General features: G+C 39.7%; 1 protein-coding gene across 4 annotated transcripts in view; it reads left to right on the forward strand.

Moving 5' to 3' along the window:
• Positions 1–21,013, forward strand: part of DLGAP1 (DLG associated protein 1) — a 774,858-nt gene that overhangs the window by 478,160 nt on the left and 275,685 nt on the right. For all 4 annotated transcript variants that reach the window (XM_089678097.1, XM_089678117.1, XM_089678128.1 and 1 more), the window contains one exon: positions 1,681–1,921. In XM_089678097.1, the coding sequence (XP_089534223.1) occupies positions 1,681–1,921 (241 nt within the window). The remainder of the gene's footprint in view (positions 1–1,680; positions 1,922–21,013) is intronic.

Below are 21,013 nucleotides of genomic sequence, written 5' to 3' on the forward strand. Positions count from 1 at the left end.
CATAAACATATAGATGCATACCAGTCTAGAAATAATACAAGCTTTATATAAGAAAAGATTAATAACAGTATATACATTTAATGTAAAAACAGATATTATCAGCCTAATAGGAGTCCTGGTGGAATTGTGCACATATACCTGGGTGCAGTGGCGTCCCGAGGCAGGTGCGGGGTGTGCAGTCTGCACCATTTGACACCGACCGCACGGGGTGACACCGGACCCGCTCCACAAAAAGGTAAGTTGTAAAGCAAGCTGACAATCCCCACAGGATGGATCCGATCCATCCTGCGGGTATCGTCGGGTTTCTTTACAACTTACCTTTTCTTGGAGTGGGTCCGGTGTCACCCCGTATAGGTTGCATGCCAACAATCCTGCTGGGATCATCGGCATGCAACCTATACGGGGTGACACCGGACCCGCTCCAAGAAAAGGTAAGTTGTAAAGAAAGCCAACGATCCCCGCAGGATGGATCGGATCTGCGGATTGAGCATAATAGATCGGAGTCCAATCCGCAGATCCCATCCATTCTGCGGGGATCGTCGGAGGGGGTGTCACCAAGTGTTACCGCAACGGGTGACACCAACACTAGGGACACCTCTGCCTGGGTGTATGTATAGTTGTTTATAGATACCTCCAGATGAATGTTGCAGAAAAGTCCAGTTGCAGGAACCCCAGAGGATGATGCAGCATTTGTCTTTATGAGAAGACAAAATCAGCAGTGATGAGACCCTCCAGGCATTACCCAACCAATCTGGAACACAGTCCTAGTTATCTGTTACTGTGCATGTGAGATAGTAATATGACAGAGATACTCTGTTTGTCATGAGGATTCAGCAATACATTCAATAAGGTATGGGCAGTTGCAATTAAACTATTAGAACATTGAAAAAGCTGCATAATCATCTCTTCTGATCTGGTATTAAGTAGCATGAACAGAACATGTGCCTGAGGCCTTATCTCTCTCCACTTCCTCTTTCCAGAATATTTTCCCAACAAAACCTGAGTCAGGAAGTGACATACATAATTTTACATAACAGTGTGATACTACCAGCTAACAGTTGAGGGCAGCAGATCCCTACATCAGCAAGAGAGAACTGTCAAGTAAAGGGACTTAATAGGATGTTGAGAGTCAGAAGACTTGCTGTAGTTGAGTAAATATGAAACCATATCTCTTTTCTCCCCTGCTTGTTGGTATGCACTATTAAAATTTAACTGTGAACATAGAGCTAACATTAGTTTTTACTAAATTAATAACATGACTCAAAGAATGGATCTTGTGCAAAAGGGCATCATCATTCAGATGTGCCTAATAGTTTAGTATGATGTCAATATATTGCAGTGCAAAGATTGCCCAACCACCATCTAAGAACAACTACAGTAACAGAGCAAAGCTCTTTCAGGAATGTTACAAGCACTAGTTATCAGCACAACGTACTTGATAATAAAATACAGGAACCCATTCAAATGGCACTGATTAGTTACTAAATTATAAATTGACAACATTTAAATGACTAAATGAATTTAAGGGTGAGGCTGTGTACAGTGACCACAGTTCCTGTTTTCTGGTGTCTGAAAAATATTATATATGTACATGAAAACCATTAATGCTGACCTGTACGGTTTTTTTTTTGTTCTTTTTTTATAAATGTTTACTTAATGCTGCTTATTCCATATTTCCAGGTTAGCGAAATGGAAGTCAATGGTCAGTTTGAATCTGTCTGCGAATCTGTTTTTAGTGAACTAGAATCTCAGGCGGTAGAGGCTCTGGATCTTCCCATGCCTGGTTGCTTTCGAATGAGAAGCCACAGTTATGTTAGAGCAATCGAGAAAGGATGTTCTCAAGATGATGATAGTATAATACTTAGACCATCATCACCTCCACGCACAACTACTACAGTAAGGACAATCCAGAGCAGCACTGGTTAGTACTACTATATTTCATTCACTATTAAATGTGGCTTTCAAAAGGAACTGCAGTACACACTGTCTGGTTCAAAACTAAGTTGGCTTTGATTCTATGGAATGCACCTGTCACAATTCCCATTAAACAATGCACCTATAAAGAAGAGAGAATACTTACCTCACCCCGTGCCACCAAACACAACTCTAAAGAGAAAACCCTGGCTGAAGTTTCTTCTGAAAAATTCTACGGGTGTCAATGTCCAGTGTCCCCTGCTGCACTCACTGGTTCCTCCCACTAATCTTCAACTCACTCCTCTGTTCTCTAGTGATGTAGGGGTTGGCAGGAGGAACCACTGAGTACTGGGGGGGGGGGGGACACATGAGATCAATACTCATGGATTGTAAGCTTAAAAAGGAATTTCAGCTGGGATTTGTTTTCACTGGAGCAGGGTTTAGTGATATGAGTGGCAGGAGAAGTATTTACTTTTTTCTATACTGATGGTTCTATACTGATGGTGTTTTTTGGGAGTTTTCTGATGTGTAAAGGGTCATTTTTAAGTGGAGCTGTTAATAAAAGTTACAAATTATTCAGTAGGGGGACCATTCATGTCAACAGTTTTGTGTGCAACATTTGTCCAAATACTGTATATTTTGACTCATATGGATAATTAGTTTTATAAATGTAAGCTTTGCTCTTTCTGCATTTTATATACTCTTACTTAACTACTTAAAAACAATTGTCTATAGTGACCTGCCAACTTTCCTCTTTTATATTTTCTTGAAATGAAACAAGGAATCTGATTGGCCACTTTGGGCAAGTTCTTCATTTTCTGTTTTCTGTCTCCACTTATATGCATTGGTATCTTGTTGAAGAAGTAAAGCTTTCTGCTGGGCATTGAATTTGATGTATGAGATTATCTGTATAATGTCTGGCCAATTCATACCCATGTCAGTAATATACAGAGGGTCTCACTTTTGGGATAGGCTGAAGCTATGCAGATGCATTTTGCGGGTTATTTACTAAAACTGCATGGTGCAAAATCTGGTACAGCTCTGCACAGAAACCAATGAGCTTCTAGGTTTTATTGTCAATGCTTAATTGAACAAGCTAAAGTTAGAGGCTGATTGGCTACCATGCATAGCTGCATCAAATTTGGAGTGCTCCAGTTTTAGTAACTCTTCCCCATTGTGTGAATGTGTGTGTGTAGTGTGGAGCTGACTTTTTAAAGGGCATGCTCAAAAAGGTTGTCTAATTGCTGTAACCTGCTATAGTGCATTTGAATTAGGACACTTGCTCTGCGCCCTGTGGACAGTTTGCATGTAGTTTGGTATGCATGGCAAAATTAATGAGGGAAAGTTCTGGTTGCTTACTCTACATCCTTATCATGGAATGGATTAATAAATGGTTCTGCTGACCTCCGTGGGAATGCAATATATATTTTCTATACACAAACATACATATTTTTGGAGCCACGTTTCTATTTAAATTGTTGATGGTATGTTTGCAGGTTTTTGGTATCTCTGAAATGTGCATTTTTATCAATTTTCCTAGTTGAGATTTCTCCAGTGTTAAACAGGATGCTTTTATGAAAAAAAATCAGTATTTGATGGCAGTATCTGTTTGAGAAAGAGTGATTATCATATGCGCTATTGAGTCCTACGTTCCTAATTTCCCATAGAATTATAATGCTCTCCTATAGATGATTATCTTCCTGTACATTTATGATGCATATCACAAACAAAGATTACAACAATCAACAACATAGCAAGCCACCCATCTAATTAAAACTATTTTTTTCTTGCAAACAAGGAATCATTTAACATGTAATCTACAGTAATGTAAAAAGTTTGTTTTTCTTCCTGACAAATCCCATTCTCATGAATAGTTAACTTCATATAATGTTAAGGAATTACTATATTTTTTAAAGTGTTTTTAATCTGATTAAGTGTAGTGGCATAAGCATTGTAGAATAATTCTGTAAAAAAAAGAAACAGTGGTTCTAGTAATTAAAGTAGAACTAAAGGCAAATATTTTTTTCCCATTTTTATAGAGCAAGGGAGGGTTACAACCTCTGTCGTTTTGTTCTGCTGTGTCCTTTTGGAGAGATTTCCCCATACTTCCTATCCAAAAGCTGAAACAGGAAGTGTAGTGGATTGTGATAGACAGTCCACGTTTTATTAGATGATCAGTAAAATGACAATTTTATAGTCTTGTTACTTTCTGCTTCTTGCTCTTTAAAAATTCCTTACTCTCTTAAGTAAACAATCAGATATAGGTTGACAGAACAATGATGATAATTAAGATGGCGCCTTCATCCGGAGTCTCACCCTAGGTGACTCATTAGGAGAAAAGTATCTTTTAATGTAAACAACCCCCATAAAAGGGAATGAGTCTTTTTGGGGAAAATGACTGGAAGATATCAACACGGATGGAAGAACACGCAGAAACCCAGTGGACTTTTCACCCAATCAATGTATATGCTTTGTCTGCATCATAAGCCCTATAAATGATACTGTTAGTTCCTCAATAAAACAGAATTTTAGGAAGTTGGCAAACTGCGAAGTGTCAGTGTCTAACTTCCACGTGCATGTATTCTCATATTAATTTGGCTCACTGGTAGATCACGGTAAATGGTCTGTAAGTGACCGAGTTCAAAAAATTTTGTCGCCCAGCGTGGAGCCCAGGTTCTGAACACCGGATCAGCCGACCCAGAGTGGACAAGGGGGACCGTGGAGCATTCCAGACGCGGAATCCCTGGTTGTCACCAGGGTCACTAGATATAGTGTCTTCATTGGAAGATCTCCACTCTATATCTGTTCTGGTGACAACCCAAAATTTGATATTTTCTTTCATTTTCACTGTTGGCAATAATGGAAAACAGGACAAATAGAAAGGATGAATCTTCCTAATGGAGATACAGATAGCAATGACATGTGTACATGTTTTTTCTAATCCTTCTCCAGTCTGTCTAAAACTAGAAAAACATTGTCCTTTAGTAATAATTTACAATATAAAAGCTGTAGGTAAAACACACTGGTCTCATTCTGTGAAGTGAAATACCAATATTCCAGAGATTCAATTGGTCAAGTGTGTTATATAAACAGCAATACCAGGCACTGTTGTTAGGTACCACAATAAATATGATTTGTGAACCAGCCAGTGTGGTGACAAGGAACCCCATCACTCACAGTTGCAGTTTTATTGAGAGCTCGAACTGTTTGCAAATCTTAATTTGCCGACCCACCTACTGGTATCCAGTACTGTTGTGAGCACCATTGCCTTTACACGCTTGGATTTCGGTCAACAAGATGACGAAGACATGATGTTAGGAAAAAAGTCCATGTGATACTATACTAAAGGGTTCAAAAAGCAAGGACTTTATTTCATTTTCCCTAAAAATCACTTTAAAAAGGGTCACACTCTTAGGCTCCATGCTCACTGGCTTAAAAAAATGTCAGTGCTCTTGGTAAAACAAAAACACCAATTTTGAGTGTTTTTTGCACTAGTGTTTAGGAGCGTTTACCATTTTTTGTTCTGCCAGAAAAACATTCTCAAAAATGTAAAACAGAAGGGTTTTTTTTCTCTGCCTCTAAACTCTAAGCTTAAGAAACTCCTCTAGACTACCAAATGTGCATGGACACATAGGATAACATAGGCAGCTTCTATAGGCAAAGTGATAATCTCTTCTAGAAGCAGCATTTTTTAAAGCCAGCGTGAATGGATCCTCAGTGGTTATGATGAGATGAACTTTATAATCTGGGTTTGGACAAGGTAAAAACTCAATAATATTGGGTTAATATAAATTAAGTTAGAGCTATGTTGAATCAGCAATTTTGTAGGAGAGAAGAATCAATGCTACAAATTGGTAGTGCGACTAATTAACAGTTATTTGTGGCTAGTGATTTAACCACTAAAGCTAAAGATTTATTACTAAAAAGCAAGTTGTCACTGCTACAAGTTAAACCAGCTTTGGGTCAGTGTGCTTCTGCTACAAGTTGTTCCTTTCACGATTTGTAGCTAAGCCATTGAGATGAATGAAGAGTAATTGTTGTTGGTGAGCTGGTTATAGACATGAAACTTTGCACAAGCTCAGTCCTGATTGACTGAGCTATAGATCGCTGTAAAATTAGTGAGTTATCAATTCCATTCTATTACAAAATAACTATGATTTACTTGGTGAGAAACCACTTTAAAAAACACATATATATATATATATATATATATATATATATATATAATCGCTGCAAATCGCCCATCACACATGGCCTAAAGGGAAACCAAAGACGAAGAAACCATGTCAGTACATACCTTCCCATATTTGATTTCATCTCTGTATTTATGTCCTTTAAGAAAATGTTTTCTTCCTTTCAGTGGCAGAAACGTTTATGAATTATCCATAATTAATGAGTGTCTGAATCAGAATATTTCCTCATTTGCATTCCCTTAATCATAAAGTGATGAAGGCGAGGACATGCCATGCCAGAAACATTCATCGTGGAGTTTAAAACAGATGTTGTTTTGGAATGCACACATTCTGGGAGAGGGTATGAACGATGCTCCCATTGCTCAGAATAGCTTATCATTATATAATAGCGGGGAATGTGTGAGCAATATTCTCTGTAGTCTACATCTTTTCTATAGACAAGGTTTTTATATACAGAACATTTAAGAATGCTGTAGAAAATGCAAATATAGTAAAGGTTTGGTTCTATCCTTGAAACAACAAGAATTTAAAGGGGTAAATTTACTAAAGGCAAATAGACTGTGCACTTTACAAGTGCAGTTGCACTCTTTTTCCTTTGGAGTGTAGTAAATGTGGTAAAACTCTGCTAATTTCGATCATCAAATTATGGGCAAGCAAAAATTGAAAATGTGGAAAATGAATGCAGCTTAACTTGCAAAGTGCACAGTCTATTTGCCTATAGTAAACCCACCCCTTAGTATTGTTAATAAAATAATTGCCAAATTACTGAAATAAGTATGGTGCCACCTTAAAGCCCAACTTGAAAATGATCCCTTGCAGCAGGGCTGTGCTCGCACTTGTTTAGTCTAGGGGGGAGTAAAAGCACTTTTACCTACCTGATCCTCAGCTTCCCTGTCAAGCAGCACTCCCCCAGGCTCCATGGTAGACTGTCCCACAGTGTCATCACATCCAGTGCAGGGCTATAGACCCTGCATTGATCTTGATGACATTTGAACAGCTCAAGTATAGGGGAGAAGATGCTGCTGGGACCCCTAGACCTGAACAAGCAATTATCCTTTGCAGTGTTATTTAGTTCAGGTATTTATATAGCACTGTCAATTTACACAGTGCTTTACATATACTGTACATTTAAAGCAGTCTTTGACCCTCAAGGGGTGTACAATCTATGGTCTCTAACTCACATTCATACATACACATACTAGGGCAAGTTTAGACAGAAGCCAATTAACCTACTAGCATGTCTTTGGAGTGTAGGAGGAAACAGGAGGAAACCCACACAGGCACAGGGAGAACATGCAAACTCCAGGCATTGCTGTGGCTGGGATTTGAATCAATGACCCCAGTGCTACCAGGTGAAAGTGCTAGCCATTTAGCCACTGTGCTGCCCATTGGCACAGTCCCACTGCAAAGGTTTAAGTTTCCTGGAGTTTGGCTTTAAAACAATTGTGTTTACATGTTATCACTTTGTTGCTAATCCAAAAAACAACAGGTTTAAACCATAATGTGAAAGTCTTTTGGTATATTGAGCTACATAGTATTTGACTGTGGCTGTCACTAAGGGTACTATGACCACTGGCAACTTCTGTGAGGTGTAGGAAAACACCATTGTTTTTGAAGTAATGAGCACAAGGGATATTACTTAAATCAGCACAAGGGATATTACTTACCTTCAGTGTTATGGGTCCCTTGTGCTTCTTATTGAGTAGAAATCTTCCATCCTCAGATGCCACCCCACTGGAAGATTACGGCAGTGAGGATTAGTAGAATTGAGCAACTGTCACAGACTCCCTTTAAAAGTGCCCCACAATGCCCTCCCTTTACACCCCCCTCCTCCATTGATAAAATATAATACTACAGCTTCTATGAATGAAACACGATCTATGAATGGAGGGGTGGACCTTTCAACTGTCCACCCATCCTCCGTTCATAGATTTTGATTCATTCGTAGGAGCTGTAATATTTTTTGCAAAGTGAAACTCACAATTTTGTTCATCCCTATTTACATCCTGAAGTGCAGATGAATACACATGAGATGATTATTTTGCCTGGCATAGTTTTTGTAATTCTATGCAGGTCCTGTAAACCGCAGGTACACTTTGTAGAAAACATTTCCGCATCACAGCTTGTTCCAAAATATTGGTAAACCCCCTACAACGTGTTGATTGGACAGTGAAGGATAAGCAGGACACTGATGCTGGCACTTTCCCTATCAGCACATATTCACTGCAGCAGAACCTGATGAGCTGGTGCTGCCATCCCTCTCCCGTGTGAGTATATTACAGAAAGATTACATCAAGACAAATTCAAGTACTTGTATTAGCAGCATTTATAAATACAGTTAATCATTTTATTGAATATATACCTCACTGAATGTGTGGATTTTTATTTTTACCTAGTGCTCAGCTATGACCTAATTTTATAATAACTGCATCAGGATTTACAATTATTACAATCTTTTAGCTTAGCGAATTTATCTGATTGCCATTATTGGGATCAGGAATGATTTTGTTCCCAGCAAAGCTACAATGGCAAATGCTTCTTGTCTATATTGCTAATGTTTATGTACAAAAAAATAGTCAGCCAATTCCACTGCAAAAATGAATAGAATGCCATGGTAAAGAACAATTCTGTTCTTTACTGTTCCTGGAGTGGAAATCGGCATCAGAAAACTTCACTAGGTGTTGTGTGGGTGTGATTAAATTCCTTGAAGGTGTTGTGCTGTAAATGCAATTTCTACCTTCTGAAAAACTCCTCTGGCAATAAGTGATAGACAATAAAGCATAATTAGGGTTTTTTTAACTTTTGAAACTGTTTAGATATTCTGGACAAATTTCTTATAAGATCTTTGATAATACATATGAATACATTAGGAGATTATTTTAGATGCCAGGGGTTATGATTAAAGTTCTTCACAGTTATCTTTTTTTCTGCTGTGAAAATCTTTATTACCAAAAACCAAATGAAAATGTCAGAGTTACAGATACAATAATAAAGTGTAGCGCTACCCCTGCAGGAGCCATTTGGTGGATTGGGTTCTCTGTTCTTCTGCCTCAACTGAGCAAATAGATACTGTACTGCTACTGGGAGCACAAATATAGATAACCTGCACACAACTAAGGTTCAGTATCAAGAAACAAACATCAGACTGGTCAGCAGTACATGGGTTGCAGTAAATAGCAGTATAAATAAATGAGTAAGTAAAGGATTAGATCAATCACAGTTCACTAGACAATGGGGGAGATTTACTAAAACTGGTGCACTCAGAATCTGGTGCAGTTGTGCATGGAAGCCAATCAGCTTCTAACTTCACCTTGTTCGATTAAGCTTTGGCAATGAAAGCTGGAATCTAATTGGTTTCTATGAAGAGCTTCACAAGATGGTGCACTCTCCGGTCTTAGTAAATGACCCCCAATATGTTCACTAGGCTATAGCAGCATAGAATGGAGTTCATCTGAGTAAACCTGGTAATCCGCAATATCAGCAATAAGTAATGGCATCAGAAAACAGTAACAGTAATAATACACCATACTGGGATTACTCCTTTGTAAACAGTATAACCACTTCAGAGTGCACTTCATATATGAATGTCAGCAGTGAAATTTAAGACTCCCTAAAGAGGTACCTCATACTATGGATGATGAAAAAAAAAAAAATTCACCATTTTTTGTACTGGGGAGAGTGTCCAGACACCAAGACATAGAAGGTGAATCTTTGACCAGAACAGACAGCAATAAAATATTACATAATTAGTAAATTCTATAGGTTTTAACTATTTCCAACAAAAAATAGCTTGAAATGTACTATAATATCTATACTACACCTATTCTGAGAGTGCTCTGGTCTGGTCACATGATTGTCTCCCAGCACCAGCTTCAAAGTAGAGGAGGGACAGCTGACAGCCAATGCCCTATGGGTGATATATAGGCATTGCAGCCATTGTTGGTAATCTCTCCTTTTCATTGAAGCTAGCTGCTGGAGAGATAATGTGACCAGACTGGAACTACCCTCAGAATAAGTAAGTATAGAGATCTTTCCTTTACAGGGTAGTTAGAATAAGGCTTAGAATTGGGGTGGGAGCAGGAATAAGTATAGTTAGTATTTGACTTTAGCATCCTGAAAAAACAAATACAAGTATAGTATGAGAAGGGTAGCCCATGTTCAGATAATGCCATCAAATCAGGTTCATTATGGAGTCACTACAACAACCAACAAAGTCATGTATGTTGGAACCCATAACCTGATGCTGACTTGTTTTGGACTCCAAAGCATTTATCAGAATAGTTTGATAAACGATGTGAGGAAAGGGAGGTGCAAACCCTAAACATGCCAGAAAGTTTAGTAGGAAGCAGGGGCGGACTGACCATTTGGAAACTCGGGCACTGCCCGAGGACCCGGGGTAAGTAGGGGGCCCCATGAGATGCCCCTGGTACCTTTTTCATAGGCTTTTTTGAGTTTGGGCAAGGACACAGGGGCCCCATGATCCTCTATTGCCCGGGGACCCCATGAGTTGTCAGTCCACCCCTGGTAGGAAGACTACAGTGAATTTCTTAGTGTCCTTAGCTTTACTGTGATTACTGCCTCTTCCCACCATTGGCTACATGTGGCCGTTGTTCCAGCCAGTTGTGTTTTGTGAGGCCTCTTCCTGGCATCATTCATTACACTACACCTAACAGTCCTGTCCAGTAATCCTTGGGCCAGGAAGACCATGCAGACTGAATCTTTACTTAAAGCGGTTTTAAACTTCAGACGTGAAAAATGAACAAATCGTGTATTTTTATAGTTTGTACTTGCCTCAGTCCAAAGCACTGAGTGTCATTTCTCTCTGCTGTCTAGTTCCTCTGCAATCTAAATGACTCACTGCTGAAAGGTTTTCTAAAGGTTTCTCTGAGCTGTGTAGTGTATGATATCAGATCCCCGCCCCCTGCCTTCTACTGCTGAGAAATAGCCTTTGATCTGTGTGTTTTAGGAGGCAGTATAGAAGAGAGGGCTGCAGATAAACAGGAACAACTTATGTAGGAGGATTTGTTTCATCTCTGTATGTCACTTCACTGGGTATCGGTAAAGGTTTGCAACCACTTAAAGTTTTACTTTAGGAACACTATCATATTAAAGTTATCAGAAACTCTACTTACATACTGATTCATATCAAAAACACTGTAAAACCACATATGCATGTTTGTCACATTTGTGCTGCGTTTTTACTGCGTTTTGTGATGCATTTTTTATATGACACGGTTTTCAATGCATTTCAATGGGGAGGTAAGGTTTTGGTGTGTTTTTACAGCACCAAACCTTCACCAAATATGCAGCAATCAGGATTTTACTAGAGATCAAGTACTGATATTGCTTGTGAGCTAATATGGTGAAATTTAAAAGTGCTTCAATTAATCAATTATTCAAAAATAAATGCACATATGGTTCACTAGCTCCTTGCACCAACTCATAAATAGTGCTGACAGCTCAATAAATGATATAACAATAGTGCTGCGCTCCCGTGCTATTAATAGTGTTTACTCATAATGTGATTATTAAATAAATAAATTAACCAAACATTCATCTGTGACTTATATCCATGATCAAACTGTAAAACTGATTATTACCATCACTGGTGAAAAAACAAAAACCAAATATTATGGTGACCAAAACAAAGTTATATAGTTTCCTCAATGCAATCCAATTAAATAAAAAATATATAACCAAGAAAAAATGTCCATATTAAGTGAACAGTCCTCCTAATAATGAAAAAAACTTGTGACATCAAATGGATGAAAATACCGATGAGTATTGCTTTATTATGCGCTCACCTCCTTTTTAGCCTAATAAAGATTTAGGCTAAAATCGCTTTTTGTCCTAAAAGGACAAATGCAACTTCTCCTGCTCCAGAACTCCTTCTCAGATGATTCCACGTTGCAATATACTAATGATCCACCTGGTGTCTCTCCAAAGTGCTGCTCCCTGTGATGGATATGGAAGGATGGATTCCTCACTCTCACCTCCAGGGGTCTATTTCTCCTTATATCCCCTCCAGAACTCCACATATATGGTACCAAAAAGAAAACAAGAAATAGTGCCTTATCCTTTTAAAAGTTTTATTAATCAAAAGAATAGTCCCACTCACATATAAAACAATTAAAATGCGCCCCTGATAAGAAGCCTTTGTGTGTGCTCTGCACACTTCCTATACTCGCCGTAGACAAGCCGACAGAACGTGGTGACGTTGCTACACATAGTACTTGAATTTACTGTTTTATTGCTTGATGTTCTACAACTCGTCATGTTGGTGGGTTGCGTTTCCTGTCTTTCTGTATAATGTTTCTAAAAATCCTTAATAAATATATTGAAATATAAATATACAATCTGAAGTCCAGGGGGGATATTGCTTAGTATATAATATGTTTGTTTACACAAAGAAAGGAGATACCTAGCAAAAAATTAATATTCTTCATATGGAATACAGAATTCATATTGATACGCACGTATGTATTATGTCAGTCACTTGTTTCCCTGTATAGTTAAAGGAGATCTATGGTCACAGCATACATTTTCATTTTATAACATCAGCATTGTAATAGCAATATGAAGAATATTATTAGCAATATTATTATTGTATTTTACAATCCAATATAAGCTTTCTTGAAAAATGTATTTTCATGTTGAAAGTACTGTCTGTCCGCTGATCATCTCTTCACACAGTTTCCCAGATTACCTGCATGCTTTGCTACTTCTCCTCTGCTCTTTTCCATACCCGGTAGCTTTTGAAAATCCGAATTCTTGAGAATTCTTGAGAAAGATTAGTTTACATATAGCCAGCAGGAGCCAGAAGTATGCAATATATACTGTGCAGGGGTCCAGGTTGGGGTATCGTACATAAGGCAGGTAATACTCATATTGCAGGGGTCAGATGTGTTATGTACAGAGTGTGGAAAGCAGGAGTGCATAATGCACAGAGTGCAAAGAAACACAGCGCCTCTAAGTGTGAGTCTCCAAGATGTCCGGGATCAGCACATGTGGCGTCTGACATCATCAAAATGTGATGCGTTTCTGAGCATGTGCAGGATGAGATGAGTCCAGGCGCGCTCTTTCATCAGGCAGCTTGGAGACTCTGCCAGGCTCCACCATCCATGCTGCATATGCACAGCACCATCTGCTGGCAGACACCTTGGAGATTCCACCAGGCTTACCATCCATGTTGCACATGCACAGCACCACCTGCTGACGGACTCAATCGATCTGCTCTCTGGATCAGACACACAACAACATCTGGCTACAGACATCTCACCCTCTTACCTATGAGCCTGTTTTTAAATTCTAAGATGTGAGTTACTACTTATCTTTCTATTAGATACCTTCACAGTACACACTTAGAGGCGCTGTGTTTCTTTGTTTCCCTTCTGCAGAGTTATGCTTTGCTCCTACGCAGCTTGCCCTTAGTGCCTACTGGACTATCCTTACCCCTGCCCATTTGGAACTCATCAAATATACATGGACTGCCACACCATGCGCCTGTTGTAGCGTGCAGGGGTAACCTGTATGTAAAGTACACAGTTTAGGAGTCAGCAGTACTGTATATGGAACCCAGTGCACAGAACCCTTTTTGATTCTTTTCACCACCACCCTGTTATATGTATACACAGCAGTACATCTCTGCACATACATGGACACTGCACACACGTGCAAACAACATACATACACACTGCATACACATAATGCATAATACATACACAGTGCATACAAATACATGCAACATACATACACACTGGACGAAAGGACCACCACCCAGAGGTACTTCACCCACCATATTTGCAATAAGCCTTTCCTTTCAGTGATCCTGTGTCTCCTGTTCCCTGTGCAGACCAGCACAAAACCACTTAGCGGCAGGAAATGTGCTGTTTTGTTTTGCTGCCTGGATTATTCACCAAGAAGAGGGCAGAGCCATTAAGCACTTTGTCCTGCTGTAAAAGGAAGTGTGCTGTTTATGCCTTGGGGTAGCAGAGGATACAAAACCAGAGGAGTCATAGTATTGGGGTAGGGCTATATTAGGGTCTTACTCCCAGGGTGGGATACCCAGGACACAGGACTCTTGGATCCATCCATAGTAATACCCCTGCTCAGGGGCAGACTGACAACTCATGGGGCCCCAGGCAATAGGGGATCATGGGGCCCCTGTGTCCTTGCCCAAACTCAAAAAAGCCTATGAAAAAGGTACCAGGGGCATCTCATGGGGCCCCCTACTGACCCCGGGCCCTCGGGCAGTGCCCGAGTTTCCAAATGGTCAGTCCGCGCCTGTCCCTGCCACTTCTGATTTTCTGTACCAAGGGCATATAGTACATTACCATAAATCATAGGCTTGTGTTCTGCTCATTTAACAAGAAAATAGAAGTGCGTCACTAAAAATACCATGTACATATAATTTCATCAGTGAAATAATACTTTTGAAGGTTAGAACATTTAAAAAATATCAGACTTTTATAGAGTTGATATTGAGTTGTTTGAAGTGATATTTCATCATGACATGAGATGTTTGTTTAATTAATATCACTCACAATGATCAAGGCTGGCTATGATGTGTACTTTCAGTGAACAGCAATATTGTGCATATACTTTGTGCCTTCAGCTCAAGAGACTACTGCTTTAACAACAGAAGGAATCTTCCAGTCACTTCCTTTGAAACATCTAGATCAAAGATCTGCACATTTATTTTTATTTCTTGCATCAAGTTTTTGGTTTAATGTATTTTACTTTAAAAAAAAAAAACAAAACCAATGTCATATTCAGGTAAACTGCCACACCTGGCTTTAAATAAAGGGCTTTGACTATAACTGAGAAAATAGTTTCATTCTGTGAATTACATAACTAATTCACCCCCGCACACCCCTTTAAAGCATACAAATAGAACTGGATCTAGGGTGGTGCTGGGGTGGACTGTGCTCCCCCCCCCAAGATTTTAGCTGTGCCTCCCCCCCCCCCAGGTCTCTGAGTACATGGGCCAATCTGATGCAGACAGTTGATGTAAGGGGGACTCTGATGGGGACCCTAATGTAAGGGAGCACTCTGATGGAAACATCTCATGTAGAAGACACTCTGACAGGGACCCTGATGTAAGGGGGCACTTTGTTTGGGACACCTAATGTAAGGGTGCACTTGGATGGGGACCTTGACGTAGGGGAGCACTCTGATGGGACATCTGATGTATGTGGGTACTCTGATGGAGGCAGCTTGTGTAAGGGGGCACTCTGATGGGGACACTTATGTAAGGGGGCAACCTGATGGGAACCCGATATAAAGGGGGACTTTGATAAGGACTTCTGATGTTAAAGGGGACTCTGATAGGGACATCTGATATAAGGGGGCACAGGTTCTGTTTTATCATCTTATTCTAATGATAACCTAATATTTACTAGTGTTTCCCAGGTCATGAGACTTTTATAGGCTGTAAGTGACTCACAAACAGTGTTGACATTCTGCCCGCTGACTTTTTGTTACTGCACCCCCAGATCGGATAGGCTAGATCCGGCCCTGCAAATAGTCCATCTAGTTCAATCAATAGAGAAGGCTGAAATCTGTCATCTGCCAAGGATATGATTCTTGTTGATAGCAATTAAAGATCAGGTTCATCAACATTTTGATTGGCATTTTGGCTTTAATGTTGACATATGCAACATGCAATAATGCCCACCACCACATTGGAGAGTCTTGAGAAACTGACTACTAAGTTTGGCAAGTGAGCCTTTGGGTGGCAAAATGTACCTGTTTAGGTCACTGGCTCAGATTACATACCTATAATACATTAGGATATAGATAAGGAGTATATATTTTTAAATCAGTGAATGTGACATTCACAACACAATCCCTTCAGGTTTATTTTATTGGTGCATGTGTATTAAATTACAATTATTAATAATCTGTTCATTAATGACCTTTTTCATTTCCCACTTCCTACTGAAATCCTTCATTTTTATAACCATCCTTGGCATCTCTGCTAGTCTAACATACCTCATTCCTAGCATCTAAAATAATGAATGACAACCATCCTAATCACCCCAACCTAATCACCCCCAATCTATTGCAGCACATCCTCTTTAAATAGGCTCCTAACAGCAACACAGAAGTAGTTCAGGCACTAAGCTTGGACTACTTTTTTTGCATTTATATCAGTCCTCTAATATGAAGATTAAAGAGGAGCTCTGGTCAGTAAAAAAAAATTAAAGTCAGCAGCTACAAATACTGTAGCTATTGACTTTTAAAAGACACTACCAGCCCAGGGATCCAGCACTGTCATCACCTGGGACGGTTCTTTGCCGGTGTTTGTGTCCTCGGTGCCACCATCTTCTTTGTGGGAAGCCATCTTCACAGCCAGCTCCCCAATGCACATGTGCAAGTGGTGCTATACTTTCTGAATAGACCAGCAGACTCCTGGAACATGCAACATGTCCTAGGAAATTGTGGACAGAGGGGGGAATGAAATTTCGCTCAGGTTGCCCAGGTGAGCCAAGCAAAAGAGCAAAAGTGGGAGTGGATACCTGCCAGATATAGATACCCGCTCCCAGAAACAAAAACATCCAAAAGAAGGAGAGGACAAGGAAAAGCAGAACATCCCTTTTTAGGTGAAGTTTGGCTTTAAATAAACACCTATGATTACTTGTAGAAAGTCACCCTGATCAGCTACCACTGAACTCTGAGCCAAGTGGTGCTGTGTTTTTCCAGTTTCCAATAATGAAATGCAATTCTTTTTCCTAGCAACTCTCCTGCTGTGTGTCTAATTTCCCTGAGTCTCATCAGATGTAATACAACATGGCTTCACCTTACATACACAGTGTGATACAAAGTGGGGCAAGGATTAGTTTTCCATGCTTTTGGGGACATTAAAGAATGTCTTCTCACGGCTAAACATGGGCATTTGTGGAGGTGCAAAAGGAATAGCAGGCACATAATGTTGCAGTCCATGTAATGATGAATAAATGGATAAAGTTCCAGTTAGGCTAAAGGCAATCCAGTAAGCACCAGGGTAGGCTGCGATGGAGTGAAGCAAACTCTGGCGTGGAAGAATAAACAAAGGACAAAGCTCCTCTAAGTGTAAACTGTATGACAATTTTAATAAAAAGGTAAGTATAACAACTTACATCTTTGAACAGTAAAACAGGCTCTTAGGGATAAGTGTAGTATGTCTGTCGTCAGATGTAGGAACTGCTCTGGAGAGGACGTACCTTGGTCGGTCAGCAGAAGGCGCTGCAACAGGTAAGGCATCAATGGTAAAGCCTGGTTGGGTCTCCAATATGTCCAGAGCTAGTGGCGTTGGGCGTCTGACGTCATCGGGATGCAACGCTTTTCTGTTGAATCATAACTCTTAAATGGTAATACGTAGGACAGGAAAAGGCCTGTTCCTAGGCTTAGCTGTGGCTTCAGATTTCAGAATGGTGTACACCTGATTACTGCGTAAAATGTTAAGATGAAATTGCCTGTAACATGGTTTTATAAGATTAATATCTTAGGCCAGCCATAGACGGCTCAAATTTCGGCCGGTTCAGCACCATGTGTGGGTAGGCTGAATGTACCAAGTTTCTCAATTGATCAACTTGGGTACAGCTAGCCAGCCATATCTTACATGCGATTAGTGCTAGAGGCTGGTATAGCCTCTAGCAATAATGAGAGTCTTCTCCTGGCGGGGACAGCTTCCCCTGCTCCCCACTGGGAGAATACAAAGACTCGGCAGGAGGGATTCCCTTGTCAACACTGTCTGTGTTGATGGGGGCAACCCATGGTTAAGGGAAAGAAATTTGCACCATGTATGGCCTGCTTAAGTGTCCTCCTTTGGGGCCGAGCACACTCTATATCCAAAAAGGACTTGACTAAGTGGTACAACAGAAATAGTTCCACCCACATCCAAGTTTAGCTGTTCTTCAACTAGATTCCTAGGATCCTAATCTGCTTTCTGTTAAAAACAATATACAATATCATGATTTTGTTACATTCCAGAAACTTAAACTGTCTTAAGCAGAGTGAAAAGGGTTAGTCGATCTTGCTTTTTAATCTCCTAATTAGGGAAACACTTTGTGTTCTAGCAGTTTGCTTAGCAATCCAAAACCACATAACCTCTTTAACGTCTTTAATAAACATCAGTTATTTACAGAGCTCAATAACGCAAGCTAAAATTTACATAAACAAGAAACAAAGGCAGTGTGACTTTTCCCCTTTCCTTCTCTTCCCTCTATACAGCCACGTACAGAGTTTTAAGTAAACTTCTGCTGTGATCTCTTTCTAGAAAATCCCTAGGTACTGTGTCACCTGTCTACAACAAGTGTGTGTGTGTGTGTAAATATATAGATATATAACATATCATTGATCTTTACAGTTTCCCTTTCAAGTAGAACTATAGGTAAAATGTTTTCTTCATTTTGGATAGAGCAAAGGAGAGTTATAACCCCTTTCAGATTTTTTTTTGTCATCTGCATCCCATTTCAGAGATTTCCCTTCACTTCCTCTCCCATAGCCAAATAATGTCCCATATAGGATATCCCTGCAAATTAAGGGAATCCAATGTGGACCCCCAGGTCACCAGAACTAGTGTCCCCATATGAAGATATCCCCTCTATTACTTCTCTGAGGACAACCCAAAATGTGGGATTTTCCTTACTTTCACTTTCATTGATAATGGTAAACAGGCCAAATAGAATCTCCCTAACAGGGGCACAGAAAGCAATATAAACTGACAGGGTTCTAATCTCTCTCCACTCTATCCAAAACTAAAAAAAAGTTTTGCCTTTAGTCATACTTTAATATGTACATTTTTTGCAATGATTCCCAGTCTGAAATAGCCTCAAGGTAATTATGCATGGCCCCAGTCATTCAAAAAGAATTTATATACAGCTGTACATCTTTCCTGCTACAGTCTACAGTTTGTACGGAGCTACTGAACAGTTCATAGGAAGATTTCAAATACAGTCTGAGTGACAAGAGGCTGTAGTCCTACCCAGGGTTGGTGTCACCTGGTGTGGTAACATGTGGTGTCAGCCCTCCAGAGAGGAAGGAGCGATGCCGGCGTAGTGGTAAAATGAGTATCCCGTGAAGATATGTATCCCCTGAAGCAACTGCACATGTGCCGGTTTCAGGACGAAGAAGCTGATCTCCGACTTTAGCACAGAGTTGCCACAGTTATCCCCTAACAGGCTCCAAACTGCTGAAGCTGATCCCGCAGAGCACTATGGGTTGCAAGATCAGTTAACCCCGTATAGGTTGAACATAAAGGCAACACTTCCTGGAGTCCTTTAAATAATTTTATTTGCCTAGAGTTGTTGTTCTGGTCAAACTTTCATGAGAGGCATAAAAAACTGTAGATACACTTGGGGTTTATTTCAGTCTGAAAATATCAATCTTTTTTTTTTTTTATAATTTAAATATTTATTCATTTTTCATTTAAAAAAACGATACATATTTCCATATATTAAAAATATAATATTACAATTTCTCATAAATCATTGGTTTCGTATCATTTTCATTTTCTCCCCATAGCTCCCTTAACCCATTACCCGCCCCCCTCCCACCCCGCTACTATATACCCCTGACATCTGACTAATTGGCTTATATCTCATATTCTCTGGAAACCTAGGTTTGAGAACCGAAGAGGAAGACTAAGAAAGAAAGAGATGCTAATTACTATATTCTCTCCCTTTTCCCAATCCTTTCCCCACCTCTTTTCTCTTCGTTTCTTCTTATCCTCTCTTTCCCTTTTCTTTATGCTTACTTACTCAGTACCTTTCTTTACCTTTACTTTGAACTCCTCCCATTTCTCCCATTTCGCATAATACATCACCATCCTATCTTCCTGTAGATAATAGAGTTTCTCCAATCTAGCAATCTGATCTACTCTATTCATCCAATCTTCTTCACTCGGTGCCTCAACCTTACGCCAAAACCTAGGAATCAGACTTTTTGCTGCGTTTAGGTAGCCCAGTATGCCCAGTTCTTTATATTTATTTCCAGATATCATTGAGTTATGGAAAAGACAGATTTCAGGATCCAATCCTATCTCCACTCCAGTGAGAATTTTGATTTGGTTTGTAATTTTTTCCCAGTATGTGTGTATTTTTGGACATTCCCACCAAATGTGATACATCGTGCCCAACCCTCCACATCCTCGCCAACACCAGGGTTGCTTCTCCTCACTCATCTTGTGCTCTATCACCGGTGTGACATACCACCTTGTCAAACATTTAAAATTCATTTCCACTTCACGCATACTAATATTTTCATGTACCATTCTATATATTTTCCTCTGTGTGTGTTCTTCCCACTCCACTCCTAAATCCTTTTCCCATTTTTCTATATACTTTAATTTAAACTTACTATCTAAATCCGTGAGAGCTTTATATGCTTTGGCAGTGCTGTGTTTCCCATCACCTCTATCTTCTAAATATTTCTCGAGTTCATTCCATTCTTTCCTAGTTCTAAGGGGCTTCGTTAATTTCTCCACAAATTGTTTTAATTGATTATATCTCCATTTATCTATCCCAGTGAAAATCCTTCCCTCTTCCTTTTTCAAATCCTCCAGTGTTCTTAAGTTTACCCCCTCCATTACATCTCTCAACTGAGCGTCTTCCTTCATAATCCATCTACCTGAGATTTCCTCTTTACCTGGGGGAAAAAAGTCTGAATTTCTTAGTGACATTAATAATGAATTAAAATCCCATTTCCTCTGTTTGTGCATTTTATCCCATTCTCTTATTACAATCCTCGTGTATACACTCGTGCTCTCCTCTAATTCTCTAAATTGTGGTGGCACCCATACGCTCCTACCCAAATCCTTTCTACTAAGTGTATTTTCTATTGTGACCCAATGTTTACTCTTTAAGTTGTGTGTCCAGTCAAAAATTCTCGCTAGGATGGCTGCCCTGTGGTATCTTTTGAAATCC

The sequence above is a fragment of the Staurois parvus genome, unplaced genomic scaffold, assembly GCF_062004578.1.
Source record: "Staurois parvus isolate SC_StPar_1 unplaced genomic scaffold, SC_StPar_1.0 ptg000015l, whole genome shotgun sequence".
NCBI lineage: Eukaryota > Metazoa > Chordata > Amphibia > Anura > Ranidae > Staurois > Staurois parvus.